Consider the following 16,812-nt stretch of genomic DNA (forward strand, 5'->3'; position numbering starts at 1 on the left):
TTGGTGCCTCATCAAGTCAATGAACCACAAACTAATGCTAACAGTATTCAAACTTTTTAACAAAGTTTAACAAAATAATTAAAAAAACAGCACACTGTAACACGAACTGTAAAATAAGCCCTTATTTTCACCATTATAGCAAAATGAACACTCTTAATTTAAAATGTAAACACAAAATTCAGTATATATCTCAATAAATTACATCAAAAATATGATCTGTTGAAAAGGATTTCTCATTAAGCATGCATACCTTTAACTTTTTTGACGTTCTGGATTTATTTAGGATTCAGGAAGAACTTAGAAGGTAAAGAGCAACATCTACCTTTACACCAAATGTCTGAACTAAGAAGAAAAAACGCCTATAGGATTCAGGAAGGATGAAGCATGTTGCACAGACAGATCAGCGTGTTGAACTGTGGTGACTCATAAGATCTTCTTATCCTCCCAGACTGTCGGAGCAAAGTGCAGTCCGTGTTACCATGAGCGCAGCCAGCTGTGTGTGATGTGTATGTTAAATAATGTGGTTTTCTGTCCACTCTAAGCCCACACACACATGTAGAGATGCACCATGTCGGTGGAAACAGCACTGTCCTACTTCCTGGCCTTCACACAAAGTTAACACTTGAGGAAAGCTGTGACACTTCCCCATTCCCTGATGGGTTACTGATAGCATTTCTTCTTGTGCGGCGGTAAGTGTCATAGTGGGCGAAAAGAAACATTTAGTTACGCATGTGCACCTTTCGCTCGATACACAATGGGGGATATACTCATGGAAACAAGCCTTACAATACAAGTTAATGTTAAAGAGGTCGTTTTACTTAAAAGGATATTTAGGAGACAAGGGACCATCTGAGTTCCAGCATGTGCATCGTTTAAGGTCTCGCATGAAGGAGGCCATGCAGGAGGGGTGAGTACAAAGACTCTATTTAAAGCAAACCACTCCGCCATACTGGGCTGTAGAAACAGAGCGTCGTTTCTATAGTGATAGGCCACCCCAGGCCATCTTATCCCCCCCCCCCCGTCAGACCGCCACTTGTCAGCTCCCATTAGGGCCGGCGGTTGCCTCTGCTTACATGTGGCTCCCATCACCCCAGACCATGAGGTAGCAATCCTGTTTGGTTGCGGCAGTGCTCTGCCTCCAGGGACGCTCGGTTCACTCAGTCCTGGGATCACCTCAGGTTATATGTGCCGTGTTATGACAGCCTAATGGTGCTAGTAACCGTGTGGCAGTATGGTGTGGGAAGGGTGGAGAGAAAGTTGGGCTGGAGGAGAAAGACAGAAAAGTACAGATGCTGGTCTGTATTGGTGGAGGACAGAGCATGGGGAGGATGCTACTGAATCAGCTGCTTTTAAAGAAACAATGAAATAATTGTAAATAAAAAAATAAAAAAATGGGTCGAAAGGGTTTCTAGACTGAAACTTTTTTTTTATCCTTGCCAAAGGTAAATCAAATCATGACTTCCAGCACTAACTGGGAATATTAAGTTCGTGGTCACAGCAATAATTTTTGGGGAAAGGAAAACATAAAAGAACATAAATCTACAGAACCCCCATCGTCAGCCTGACCATAAAAACTCTTAAAGAGAAGCAGAGGAACACAAATCGATGACTTTTACCTGCATTTAAAAAAATAATGCCAGTGAAAGATTTAGACCTACTCATAACTTGGCTGGTTTGGTTAGCAGGTATGGCTGCCCGTCTTTGTGAGAGGTGAGCGGAGTCATTTAAACTGGAAGCCTTGTGTTAAAGTTGTTACTCCAGCTGCCAAAAAGTAACGTTCTGGGGCAATTATACTTGTCTCTGGTGCTATGACAAGCTGCCGTAGATAAACACACAGCAAGTCAAGAAAATACAAACACACACACACACACACACACACACACACACACACACACACACACACACACAAACACACACAAACCCTTTTCTATAACAAGAAGGGGACCAGCAGACTACACTGACCAAATGGGGACTTCTGTTTTCTAGCCGAGTCTTGCAATTGGATTTTGAATAACCCCCCCCCCCCCCCCCCCGAAAAAAATTCAACGTGTATCATGACTGGGAGCATTGCATTGCCATACACAAAAACACAACATGTCCTATACAGGCAGTTTGAAGCTTTTCTTGCATAAGTTAGGAAGGATATTTGAAGGACATGCAACTTTTTGATCCAGTAGACGTCGCCCTTTAGCAACGGCATGAAACCAAAACAACTCGAGCTGCATTATATTGTTAGCAGGCTGATGCTATTGCTCTTCAGTTAGCTCGTAGCTTCACATTGGATGTAAAAATCACACGAAATGACCATCTTCTTATAGGCTTACATGACGTTCAAATAAGCAGTATGTTATATTTTATACACACGGGGACCAGTCAGCTGGCCCATCGATGAAACTTTATGCTCATCCCATACTTACCTGCTTTTTGACTAGCTGATTAATATACTAGCTGTTTTTTTTTTAAATATAACCTCCTCTATTTCAAAAATCCAGTTTTTCAAACTTGTGTTATAATGTCTGGAAAAACACAACTTCCATTTGAAGTTTTTGGCACTTCTCAACTTTAGAGAAACTGCCTTTAAAAGAAATAAAATGCAGAACCCTTCAGCACGTTTCTGCAGACAAAAAGCACAACCTCACGCTGATGGATGGTTTTGTACGTCCATATATTTGACTGAACGTACTTCTTGGAACGTTTATAACTTGAGTCAATATTTGTTCACGTCTTTCGTCACGGCTCTCTGTGCAAGTCCCACAGTCTGGATGTTAATCACTAATGTTGTTACGAGATGGCTTTTGCATTAAGCGTTCCAAGAAGTCGGATGATTTTATAAAGCGATTTCCAGCTTGTAAAGGGTAAGGGTCCCCAGGGGTTTGGCAACTTGTGCCAATCCCCGACACCCCCCCTCCATAATACAGGCGTAGACGCCTTAAAGTCTCCACTTGCGGAGCTGGTCTGGCTTCACGGGAGGAAATATGATGAGGAGTAGAGAACTAATTGGCAAGTGTCCAGGCACCCCACAAGTGCTAATGAACAGGCAAAATGGCCACAGCAAAGATGGAGTGAGAGATCCAGATTGAGGCCGGGGGCTCTTTGTGAGAGGCTCTCTTGCTGAGGCTCCTTGTGAGCCCCCACCCTCTGTCCGGGGCTTAGGCCTACTTCCTCCTCAATAATTAAGGGGTTATCCCCCTGCACAATGGAGAAATTAAACTGTAAAACCTTGCAAGGTAAATTACTGCTTTTCCTGGGAGCTAGAGGAAGTGTCTTGATATGTAAACAATACCCCCTCTTCAGCTGAGTACCCTCTCCTTCTCTCCTTCTCCCCCTTCCTTTCCGTCCCCCCCCCCCGCCTCTTTCTTTGTTCCGTGGGAATTTCAGATGGGCCAGATTCTCTCTTAAGACTACGACGCTGCTGAATAAAGAGGATTTATAGTACCTTTATCACTTAAGCATCTCAAACCTGTTTCGCCAAAGCTAACACTCGCAGAATGTGCACGGCACTCATGTAAAAACCAAGAACACACTCTCACTCTCTCTCGTTTGAGCAGACCTTCACAAAAGTGATGGTTAAAGGTGCAAAACGCCAAGTGATCTGTTCATCATGAGGTGTTGAAGTACCACGTGTGGAGTAAATGCTGTTCTTCATCGTAGAATGAGACTGCTCAGTTTTGTGAACAGAAATATCTCCGTGCCGAAACATGCGGACAGAAGAATACCATGACAGTCTGTTCCCACTTTATAATCAGCTTGAAGTGATCATGGTCAAAGCTGATAGGACGACAGGAAATGCACAATAAAGATGCATTTTTCAGTCCCGTGCAAACAAGATTAAAATGTAAACTTTTCTTTCACATTTATGGGCCTGAAAAAGGAAGAAAAGTACATCTTTTGTGTTCTTGTTCTGTGCATGGAATGAAAATAAGATGTGTATTCAAAACTACATTGATTGTTGTTCAGGTCACTTTGTTTGCACCTGGGGGCAGATTTGTTTTGTAGCCCGCGAGATGGTGACGTCCATCACGAGAGTCAAATTACAGAAACATTCAGAACAGATGTGTCGATGTTGTGTTTGCAGTGCAGATATCCAAAACTTAATCACAGAGGTGGATTCTCATCCCAGCAATGCATCAACTGTGTGAGGGTTTTATCAAGTACAATGTGAAGGTGCTAAAACCATGTAAAGAGCTGAAACTAATGCTAGCTTTCTCTGCTAAAAATCATGACTGTAAGTCCTCTCCATGTCTCTGTGTAACAACCTCTATAAATCACAGGCATGCATGTATGACGATGGTGGTCAAGCTGTGTTGTCTTGCAGTCTTGTGCATGTCACATTCATGTCAGCAGTGAACATGTCTGTATTCGCTGCTGCCAGGGGACGACCCTGCTGCTTCTTTGAAGCCCGAGCCAAGAATTCTTCGGCTTAGCTAACACTGTTGGGGAAATCACCTGGCAAACAAAACACAACAGGCTTACACGCTATGCTAACACACACACAGGCTCTCATTCAGCCGACCATTTTCATTCTCAGACTGTTTATTAGACAGCTGCCTCCTCACATATGTAACAAAGCCAAAAGGAAGGGTTACACCTTGAAGTTACACCAGGTCTTAAACGGGCCACTTTCCCCTTCCCAACCCGAGACCCTGTAGACTGAGCCACTCCTGATTCTACATTATTTCTATCAAAATATTGGAATATTTTATGCTTCATGATCCTCAGGATTATGCCGGCACTCGTTTTCATTTCCAAAACTGCATTTGAAGAGAAAATCAGATTCTTCCAGTTTAACCTTTTTGCACTATTTCAGATCTTATCTTGGTCTATATTCATACTTATTACATGCATAAAGACAGATATAGATCACATGACTACTGTAGTACATTTGGATGGTTACCACCATCGTTGGGCTTCAGAAATCAGAGGCTCACATCACTGAGACTATGTGCACGTTTTATAGAGACAACAATAATAACAGCGCTCATCCAGGCCAAAGAAAAGTGTGTAGTGTTTGCCAAATGTAAAATGTAATTTAAGAGACAAATTGTAGAAGTAATGTTTCTAGAAATAACGTGTTTCATTTCCAGAACTCTTCCAAACCCGTGCCAGGAGCAGCACTGAATCATCTGTTGCTACCCAGCAGTTACAGAGCCTTCATTCCTGCTTCTGCCGCCATGTTTCTGCAGCTGTGTGATGAATGACTTTACAGATTTGTTCTCCATATGGCAGCATTTTGTTAGCCTTTTTTTTCTTTTTTTTTCCCCGGGACCATGACAACCGTACAATGCCTTCATGACAGGCTTTGCAGTGATTACAGAGCACAGTGACTAATAGTAGTGAAGTACTTTCTCAAAAATAACATGACACTTTATGGCTGTATAAAAAACCTTTTCTTATCCTGAAGTAAAGATTGGTTCAAGATGAACTGAGAGGAAAAAATACCCTCAAGGCTGAGATTTGGTCTCTTTTCTATTTGAGTAAATGAATCAGATTAAGTCCTCGTAGAGTGTCTCTGTTAGCTATCAGAAAATTCAATAAATGCCAAAAGACCAAGAGATGAATGGCTATATGACTGATATTTCAGAGCGAGGTAAAGACAGCTTCGGGAATTGGTTGAAATTGTTTGGAAACTTGCTGATTGTCTTCTTGAGAGTAAATGAGAAGTCTGAGTTCAACCTGGAGGCGTTTGGAAATAAACAGTGCAACTCTCCAAAAGTACAACAGTTCATTTAGCTGCACCTGTTGACATGGATATGTGACGAGCATCTCCATAGAGCAAAAAGGACACATCATCTAGCTGCCCTGCGTGTTACTGTTTCGTCTTTCAGGAAAGACGTGTGACGCAGCTGTTTGCACATATGCATGTATTTCTGTGTGAGTGTTTAGTTGTTTTAAAAGTCTGAGTGGGAGATGTGGGATGCTTCAAACCCCACACTAACACATACTGTAGATGAAAGAATCTTGGTTTTATGTATTCCCATAATGCCCTTTGTCTTTAACCAGTGCTAGTCCAAACATGGTTTTCTTTGTTATCATGAGAACGACTCTTTACTGAGCTCATGATGAAAACTGAGCCAACTCGTTTTGCAATATGAGCATCAAGAAGCAATTAAACTCTCCATGTGTGATAAAAACAGATTTGTCATCCATACTTCTCTTTAATCTTGAACTCTCAGTTTTTCCTCTCTGTTCCTGTTCTTGGGACCAGTTCCAGTTGCCAGTGAATTGTAGTCTGAGGCAGCTTTGTGTTTGTTTAAAATCGCTCTCATTGTATTTACTCAGGCAACCTCGCCTGCTTATTTTTGCTGGTTGCACAGTTTACTGCAACTCGTCTGCGTCCTGTCTTTGGATCGACGCCACTTTGGACGGCCGATGTCATGGCTGCACACTCAAAGACTCCTTTGCTCGTGGGGATGTGACCGTGCTGTAAATGTTTATTATTTCATAAATGTTTATGGAATTCCTCCGCCTCCGATGCTAAGCTAGCCGCTGACAGGGCCGGCTGGTGTTGTGTCTGCTTCTGACCGTTTTACCAACAACTATTTCACTCAGTTCCCCCGCTGGCTGACAGGTGATTGGTCAGAACAAGTCTTGTTATATGTGACTTTGCCCCACAGCTCACAGTGATTAAGCTAATTGCTAAATGCTAGCAGAGGCTGAAAATCTGCAGCAGCAGCAGTGGAACCTTAGCTCTGTAATTACAAGACGCAGTGTTCAACTCTGCAGGAATTTCACTGATGGCAAGAATCGACTTCCTCCCCTTGTTTTCTATGGCAGCAGCTACAACACAATTTCAACACACAATTGAAACACACCATGTTTTCAGTTTACTCAGGGACAACCGTGTCTACTGGGGAGCCTTAAAAGTTTGAAGCATTTCTATAAACATGATTACAAATCTCCCTGAAGCGACATATATTTTTCCAGGTGTATATGGTTTTATATATTCATGACTTTATCCTGAGTAACTGCAGACGTGCACTTCACATCATGGGTGAGTGGGCTTTTTGTAGTGCTGTGATTAATTCACTTCCTCCAGCAGCATTTCTCTGAAGGCGGACCACAGCTGTGTCTGCAGTCGAAGGGGGGTGTGCGTGTTTGTGTGTGAAGGGGAGGGGAGGGGGGCACCAACCGGAAGAGCCTGACCACAAACTGTCCGCCTCTAGACCAACTCAGCCATAGGAACCAGGCCTGTTTACACAAGCGCCTCCCGCCCGTGTTTACAGCTAGCACACATTTTTGTTTTACCACGTCTAAACTCCTCAGACGTTTATTTTGCTTCACTTGAACTGTGAGTGTGAGGGCTACGTTAGCGGACGAATCTAGCAACTAGGAAGCTCAACTCTGATGGACAATGAGGGACAGGCTGGGTCAGGGAGAGTTAAAAAGCCTCAAATGGTCTTTCAACAACTTCTTTATTAACCTGCTGCGTCTTCCCATCAAAAGAAAGCCGTTGCCTGAGGCGACACCGTAAAGCAAAGGAGAGAGCCAGGCACCATATTGGGCAGATTCCCATCAGTCCAACAAACAAAACACACAGGAAGTGTCTTAGAAGCTGGGGCATGGATTACACTCTGCATGCTGGGAAAAAAAACAACCAAAAAAAAAAACTGTCTGTTTAAGAGGTAAAGTACGAGTGAAGGAGGAATGGAGAGAGAGGAGGGATGGAAAGGGGAAGCAGGCTAACAGAGGAGCTAGTTAATCCCCTAAAGCATCCATATATTGCCCCCACCTCCTCTCTCTCTCTCTCTCTCTCTCTCTCTCTCTCTCTCTCTCCGCTTATAAACGACGAGGAATGTAACTTGTTGTCTTTGAGCCCTGTGTGTGCAGACGCCTCTGGTACAGAGAGATTTATATTGGCAGACTTTGCCCACAGCATACCACTTTGCTTTTTAAACTCTGGAGGCTTTGAAGCACAGGCAGCCTGTTCCAAGGAAACAACCAATATCAGAAAAGTCCTCTCATTTGAGCTTGATTTATGTTTCATTACCACATTAGAGACCTGCCAAAGGCTGAGTCCGACATTCAGCTAATAAACTTCAGGCATCGGCTCAGAAGAACAATTTGAAGACTATGCTGCTTAATATTTGCCTTTATGACGGCCTTCTAACTATTCACTAAAATAAACATTTGTTCTGAGAAATTCCTTTTGAGAAAACGAGGAAGACAAGTCTCCGACGTGCTTTCAACTCTGCTAAGAATTCCTCTGAACTGCGTGGATGGATCGAGCTTCATTTTTCTTTGCTCGGTTGTTTCAAGTAAACATAAAAAAGGAGCGCAGCAAACTTATGTTTAATTCAGTTTTGAGTTAAATGTAAAAGTAGTCATGATAATACATGTATATATGGGGTAAACTACGATTCTAAACCCTTGTGAGCAATCACTTGAAGAGAGGCCGAATGCAGCTCTCTTCTTTTCCTATGTAGGCCAGACCTTCTGTGACGACGACGACTGAAACTTCAGTGAGCGCGAGGCCTCGGAGAATAATGAAATCAAAGACGAGAAGACTTTCTGCCTTTATTTAGCGTAACTAATCTGTAAATCCAGTCTTGGCCAGCCAGTGAACAAACTGAAATCAAAGATAAGACAGGATGGAAGCGCCTTCACACACTTGACTCCTGAAAATGTACTAAATGTTTTGGGGTTAAGCTGCATGTGTGAACACAAACAGCCACAGATGAGTGGCGGTGAGAACACAGCAGATCACCTGAAGCAGGTGGGAGGGAGGGAACGCCATGTGCGTGCTAAAGACGCCTTTGTTCGGTTTTTCTGTGTGCCTCCTCTTTCTGCTCCACGTTCCTGCTGATGCAGTAAATGTGTCAGAGTACACACAGCATAGATTAAGACGGGCGAAATCTCCCGCTGTGAGGTGCACGTGTGAGCGGGCAGCTCGAGAAGAATTCATGCTAACGTCCTGCGTTGTTTGACCCATCCTTTGCACCTCCCTTTGTGACTGACCTGCAGAGCTGTCGCTGACATTCATTGATTAGTTATTGCTGATTGGTTAATACTGGCGTAAGTTTATAAATGACAGATGATGAAAGATGCCTTATTGTGTTTTTAGAATGACACATTTCAGGAATATGTGAATGTGTGTGTGTGCGTGAGGCACATAAAGGTCATCACAGCTTTAAGATCCGGTAAAAACTCAACCTGCAGATGAATCTTTAAGTTTGCAGGAAAAAAAAAAAAAAAAAAGCTCATTCATTCCGGGAGAGAAACCGAATCAGTCTCTGTTCAAGTCATTCTGGGACAGCAGTGAGTTCCTGATAGTGTGCGTCAGTGTATAGACCCTGACAGGAAAATAAACAATACAAGGACTTAGTCAATAAGCTTTCCTGTAAGCCTGTTGCCTCCAGATCTTCTCAAATATCAGTGAAGTATTATTGATATGCTTTTACATATTTTTACTGTAGATGACACCTGATAGAGCCTTTCAAAGAAGCACTGGGGGATATGTAAGGATGAAACCGTCGACATGTTTGGAGGCTCGGGGAGTCGTAACCTGAGCTGCAGTGTTTTTTCTTTTAAAAAAAGGAAAAGTACAAAAAGGTAGCTCACTTGATGCATCATTTTCACTCAGCGGACAGAAGTCAACTTCTCTGCAGGGCCAAGGAGTTAAACCAAAGGAGGGCACAGGGGTCTGAATGTGGTCATTTCTGTATAACCCCCCCCCCCCCTCCTCCGACGACTCTTACCCAGTATGTGGAACCACAGCCTCATTTAGAATCGTAGAAATAAAGGCAGAAATCTCTTTCTCAGGAAGATTAGCGGCTGTCCCTTTTGAGTAGACCCGCAGACCGGGAGGGAGCTTGGAGAGGCGGGGCTCTATTTTTCTCTCTGACATTTTTTTTTTCTGCCTTGGGTGAAGAGGGGGGCATGACCTGCTTCAGAGAACCCTCCAGAAAGAGGCTCTGTGGGTAGTGCAGAGACCTTTACTCATGACGGTTCATGATGATTAACACACTGCTCGTTATCGCAGAGTCATGCCTTACTACCTGCAAGACTAATCACACCAGATTTCTCTTTGAGCATCGTGCACTCTAAATTAAAATGCAGCTAACCAACTTCAGGGGAAAAATGGACTTTGGTTGACTTGATGCTGAATTTTTCTTGGAGTACAAGTGAGGCTGCAAGTGTCGACAATGAGGACACACTCCTGTAAATAACTCTGTGCATTTCGTATGCTGAAGAACATCAACAACTGTCAGGAGTATGCTATCCGAAACGCTGAAATCCTCCCCCCCAAAAAAGACACAACTCACTGCTTCTGAAGAAATAATAAGAGAGTTACCAAGCTCGTCTGCTCTACTGGCCTCGTACAGTCAACAACAGCATGAGAAATGATGGGAAAAGTCTTCTCCTGCAAACTTTCTCAGGATAAAATAAGGCCGTAAAACATGAAGTTGGCAGATCTGTGTTTGAAACGGTACTTCGTCGGAGCCAATTTGAGCATCCATGCTAGTCTTTGGTGTGAAGTGGGGAGAAGGAGGCGGTGCATCAATCACAGGTATTCCTTTGAAACCGTGAGATGTTTTACAGTCCTGGTAGCGGGCACCTAATCTGAACACATGTTACTCTGACATGGTAAAGCACAGGCCGGCACAGACTCATAAATCCACGAGCTTTGGAGTCAGGTTGCGAGGGCCGAGCTTGTGGAAGCACGCCCCGCGGCCGCCAGACAGATGCAGGCTGTCACACAAAATGTGGGTGCCCATTTAAAACCATTAACAAGGCTCGGACAAAGACGCCCGATTCCTATCAAACAGACTCAACCCGACCCGGCTTTCTTCTTCCTCCCCAACATCCCTTCCTCCACTTCCTCTCGGACCCTGACAAATACTCAGCATTAGGGGCGCAGACACACTTCCATTATGTCTGAACGCTCAGAGACATGTTCAACAGGGCAGGACGTGTCTCCATGAAACATGAAGCAAAGTGAGCTCTCATGAAACGAGGCAGGAGAGTCGCGGCCAGCTGACACGTCGGATTAGGCTGAACAAGATGTTCTCGGGATGTTTCTGCTTAAGTTACACTGTTGTGCTGTCAGCCTGTTCTTGTTCTACGGGCTGCTCTTCATAATGCTGACACCTTTTAACGCCCCTCAGACACCTCAATATGATTCTAGTAAAAACACATGTATTGACGGCTGTTTTGATACTTGGGCTTAACAATCCACGTCGTAGGCACCAAATATTAATTTCTGAATTTAATGACCAAAATATGTCAAAAATCTATCGATTATTAAAACAACAGAGATTGAATCATTTTCAACAAGGCATCGTAACGTCTCGTCTTCCGAAACATAAGACGGTCCCTTGCCAGTGAGCAGGAAGACAAAGTTGTAATTATACTTTACATTGAGGAGAGTATGAAACAAAGATACGTCAGTAGTTTAGTTGTTACTAAAATCCCTGCTGCGTGTATCCGAAACTTACAAGGACGTTTTTTTTTCCAAGGTTATTTTTGTGGCTTGATTTGGAGAGAGTAGAGTAGATGGAGTTTAAGACAGGAGGAGAGAGACCAGGGAGAGTCACCAGCAGCCCAAGGTCGGTGGTCAGAGTCGAATCTGGGCCGTGCACTTGGAGGATCACAGCCTCTGAGGCTTTACGGCGCTCTGACCAAGGAGCTCTCATTTCCATAACATAAAGAGAGAAAACTGATTTAAATGGACACCAACAGGAGGAACTTATAACAGGACCTAAACAGACAGGGTGAGACAGTGATGCACAGGAATGTTTTAATGTCAACCGTGAACGAGAAGAAGTTGACTTTTTGGCTGGAAGGGTTTTGGACTACTTTGTGATCCCATTTTGAAAACCATCAAGCTGAAGAAAAGAGGACCGTAAAGTAAAGCAACAAGAATGTTTCCAAGCTTCTTGATTTATTCACACTTGTCCCACATTGTTGTCGCCGCATGCATACTAATTTGAGGAAAAGTTCAAATAAAAAGAAGTAGTAATCAAAAACAAAAGCATTCAAACTATCTGATGGTGCACCAATGTCCTACTTCCAGCGTCCTTCTGTGTGAGGAAGTGCGTGTTGTGATGGCAGGCCACCAGGCCCTTCATTAAACAGTAAAACTACTTGAATGGTTGGTTCCTGCAGCGGCCCTCAGATGATGCCAGAGTCTCCTCCTGAGGGGTTTCAGTGTCCACCAGCATGCATTAGTAATTTATAACGGCGGAGACCTCCGAGGCCTGAACAAGGTCCTCAAACCTCGTTATGACGAGTTTTCATCACACATCCACTAATGAAAACATGAGCGCTCATCTTTTAATTATGACCCCTTTGTAGTGAGAATCTTGCACAGCCTGCACCCTCCGCGTTACCTCACAAGCACAAATAAACCCTGATGGCTGCACACTCTTTTTTTGTTACGGTGGTGGAAGGTTGTGAGAGTGAAACCCCGGCAGCCTACATGACACACAATGGTCCTCGCTGTGTAAATGACTGAATAATTCATGCCATGGCAAGCACAATATTATCTTATATTTATCTTTGCTGGTTAGAAAAACTTGTGTCGTCTTTGTGGAGGTGCCAGGGAGGGCGCGCTGAATCGTCCTAGTTTCTCACCCCGCATCCCTAAACAATTAATGCTCCTCTCGTGGCAGGCCACCAAGCCCATCATTAAGAAGAGACGCGGCTAACGCCACAATGTCAAACGACGTCTTCTTAGCATTTCAAAGGTGCTTTCTTCTTTCCAGCCTTTATCCAAGGCCTCTGATACACCATGTTGTCCAGCCGTTCTTAGTAATTCATGAAATGTACACTTGGGAGGTGAGAACAAGGTCTTTCCACCTCATTAAAACATTTTTTCATCAGCCAGTCCCTGACATCTCCGAACCACGCGGCCTCCGTCGGTCGGCCTGAGCCTTTCATGTGCCACCCAGCTACTTATGTGAGTGGCCATAACATTTCAGTTCACTGCACTTTAGAGTTCATGAACACACCAAAACAGGAGGCCTAGATCATACTGCAAGTTCACTGAATGACATGATTAGATGTTTGTAAAGCTTATAAACTGCATCAACATCTACTATGATGGGCAACAGAGAGAAGAGGATAAGAAAAGAAACGGTACCTCTGGTCAGAGTGGTCGGCGATGGCTTCTTTGGGAGTTCTGAGAAGCTGCTTCCGTCCAGACCTGAACTCTTACACTCCTTCTTCTCGGTGGCTGTCGGAGCGGAAGTCTCCATGCTGCTCTTCAATGTCTGCCACAACCTTCACAAGCAAGAAGAGAAACCGACGTTAGACTGAATATCTGAAGGTGTCCATCCATCCATCATCTAAACCACTTCGCCCAAGCTTTGGATCGCTGGGAGGATCCCAGCTGTCACTGGGCGAGAGGCGGGGTTACACCCTGGACTGTATGCCGGTCAGAGAATCCACACATGAACAGGGAGAACATGCAAACTGACAGGCTCCTGTCTGACAGGGAATCGAACCAGACACCTCCTCACTGGACCATCGTTCAGCCCGCCTGAAGTTGTGGACATGACTTTTGTCAACTGAGCTGTTCATCAGTTTATAAAGTGGCTGCATTCAAACGTTACAGCGGATTCAACAGATTCTTATAAGTGAAGTACAATGATTATTTTGCAATTTCACTGTGTGTGTGTGTGTGTGTGTGTAGGTCCAGCCCTGAACACACACACACACACACACACACACACACACACACACACACACACACACACACACACACACACACACACACACACACACACACACACGCACACCCAGGTTTCTGTTTGGTGTCATGAGTTCACAGTGTTCCATTTGTAAACGTGAGAGGTTCTTGGCGCTGTGGTTTTAACCACACACACACACACACACACACACACACACACACACACACACTCTGTCAATACGTCCCCACGTCTGTGTGAATGGCTCCATGACTTGGCAACGTGCCACTTGTTTGACTTGTTGGGACCTACAAGATCATCCTCTGCCGAGAACAAACAAGCCCCCGTCCCAGCCCGGGGAGGGAGAAGTCATTTAACGCTCGGCAGCGAGCTCGTGGTCGACGCTTTCCCACCTGCTCACATGTTTACACACACACACACACACACACACACACCGTCTGACAAAACGCTGAGATGACGACACTGTACGACTGAGCAACTGGATGTGATCAGAGGGAATGACTTCATGGTCCACAGGTGCACGGAAACCAACATAATTCCAAGTTTATGAAGTAAAAAAAGAATGAGAGAAGCACGCCGCTCACACCTGTTGGCAGCTACGGGACTACGACTTCATTAAAACTCAACGTGCACTAAAGTCTAAAGCCTTGTAAAGGAAAAGTGTTTATGAGCTGACTCGTGCCCAGTGGACAAAAACAACACCCTGAAACAGATATCTGGACATTTCTTCTCATTCTTTCACACTGACGTTGAGCTAATATCGGGCTGTAAAAAAAGCCGCACCAAAGGAAGACATTAATAAGAACATGATACAAGCTATAGGAGCATGAGAGTAATTGTGGAGGCTGAGGATGATACTGTCATTGGTTGGAATAAGTAATTGTTCAGTGATCTGGGAACCACAAGCTGAACGTGTGAAGTGCTGTTTTCGGTTCCATGTGGATATCCAACATGTCGTCCTTCATTGTGAGGTGTGTGTTAGCCTCCGTGTCTGCGACCCTTCCAAGGTGCCAGTCGCCTGTCACCGAGCCAATGTAAGCCGATTAGAGGTGGGTGACTAACAGGTTTAGGCTGCATCTGCTTCTTGATTTTTTCCCTGTGCCAGGACGTCCTCGAGTCTCGTCTTGGAGAACGCTGTCACTCTGACATCACCTTTGTGATAGAATTTAATGTGCTCTTTCATTGGCTTTTATCTTACTCAGCTCCGGCGAAAGAAATTGGCTCTCTTTTCTTTTCTTTTCTTTTTTTTTGTTTGTCGCCCCTCTTGGCCCAGATAAGACGTGTCCGTGAACGCGACGGTGCTCACAGCCACTGAGTTTGCCTTTCAAGCAGCCGGCCCCTTAAAAATAAGTGAGAAGCCTCCCCTTAACGTCACCGTCTGATGAACATCTGGCACCACATTAATGGCTGTTTCTGCGCTTTTACAGCATGCCAACTATTTGCTTTCCGATTGCCTCTGAACCTTCAGCCAACATTTAGATGAAGAAAGGTTTGGGGTACAGGCACCTGTGAGGGTCATTTACCGAAAAACCAAACCAATATCAGCAGGTGCAGTGTAGTGGACGGTTAGATCTAAAAGTTAAAAACCACCATTCAGTCTTTCCTTTTCCAAAATGTGGCCCCGAATTCACCCTGACCCCCCTTCCCAAACATTTCCCTAATTCTGTGGAGCTGTTGCATTCCCTCCTCTCTCCGTCGTCTCCCTGCAGGCCGGCCCCGCATTGCCCCTCCTGACAGTGGAGCCAGGCTCTGACAGGCTGGTACAGGTGTCAGGAACCGAGCGGACAGATGGCAGGGGCCAAAGGCGAACAAACAACAAGGGTGCACTTCTTTTCTCATCTTCTGGTTGGCTGGATAAGCCCCCCCCTCAAAAAAAAACCCACTCACCCCCCTTTCTCTTTACCCCACCTTCTTGTGCCATGTGAACACAAGCAACAGACTTCAGATAGCAGGATTACCCCCCCCCCCCCCCCCCCCCCCCCCCCCCACACACACACACACCAAACAGCACACAAAGTCACCAAAATACCCAAAAATCAAAATATAACACCCTACTTTCAGAATCAGAAATACTTCATTAATCCCAGGGGACAGTGCGGTTGTTGCAGTAAGTTCAGAAGTAAAGAAATAATTTGGCCTGTAATAGATACTGAAACAAGCAGTAAGAACCAGGTGGAATAACAAGGTATGTACGAGCACAAATGACTCAAAGTATGGAAGATTAAACTGTATTTATAGTTACTGGTATATAAAACGGTTATCAATATTACACATTGAATTTATAGGGTTCAATATGCACAGATTGCACTTTGTTACATTCTGCAGATTGAATTTAAACAAACCTGATATGCAGGTTAAAGCGTCTCTTTAACCTTTAGTGACGTCATGAAACTGAATACACCTGGTGTGTTGAAGACTTTTTACAGACAGACGGAGAGAGAAAAAATACTTTAAAAAAAAAAAATGGCACCTTATGATGAGCAGTTTGTTTATCAAATGAATTCTGGGAAACGGAGGGAGTAAAAGACAATAACAAGTTCAATCAAGCAGCTAAATAAAAAACATCAGATTACTGGTCTTAATGGTTTATTTACTCAATTTCAATTAAAAGCTGCTTTCTTTTTTACATGGGCTAGACTAACCATATCCGAACCCCTAACCCCAAAGTTTAACAGTGAGTCTGCTTTGTTCTTGTTCCTTCCTGCCACACAACCACAAACTGGATGTTGTTGTTTTTTCAATCAGGAATGTCTTCGCCTTCAGGGGATTTGATCTCACAGACGTTCAAAAAGTGAAGAGACTTCTGCTTTAACTGTAGTCAGAGTGAACACAGATGCCAAGAAATATGTCGTGTGTTTCGTATACTTTCAACAAAATTCCTCAATTATGTTGTCAGGCTGGGAACATCGTCAAATTGTTGTAATCAGTAGGAGAAAAGGCTTTTTGTAGGCGAGTGTACTTGATGGTACAAATAAAAAGGGCTGCTTCATGTTTTTCTTTTTTTTACATTTACCTGCTTTTAATATATTTTGGTGTCTTTTGTTGAGAGACATCTGAGAGTTCCAGTTTAAAAAAGTAAAGAATAAGTATTATTCTATATCCTGAGATTGTGGGAAATACCCAGCTACAGTGTCCTACAAGATAAAATGTTTGAGGCTTTGAA

At 44.0% G+C, this 16,812-nt stretch overlaps 1 protein-coding gene across 2 annotated transcripts in view; it reads right to left on the minus strand.

Annotated features, from left to right (window-relative positions):
• Window positions 1–16,812, minus strand: part of gli2a (GLI family zinc finger 2a) — a 74,143-nt gene that overhangs the window by 45,835 nt on the left and 11,496 nt on the right. Inside the window, exon 2 of one of the 2 annotated variants that reach the window (XM_079357558.1) lies at window positions 13,082–13,221. In XM_079357558.1, coding sequence (XP_079213684.1) covers window positions 13,082–13,196 — 115 coding nt within the window. In that variant the 5' untranslated portion in view covers window positions 13,197–13,221. Of the gene's footprint in view, window positions 1–13,081; window positions 13,286–16,812 lie in introns of those variants that run through there. The other variant, XM_079357559.1, reaches the window with a different exon arrangement.

Source organism: Symphodus melops, assembly GCF_947650265.1.
Source record: "Symphodus melops genome assembly, chromosome: 12".
NCBI lineage: Eukaryota > Metazoa > Chordata > Actinopteri > Labriformes > Labridae > Symphodus > Symphodus melops.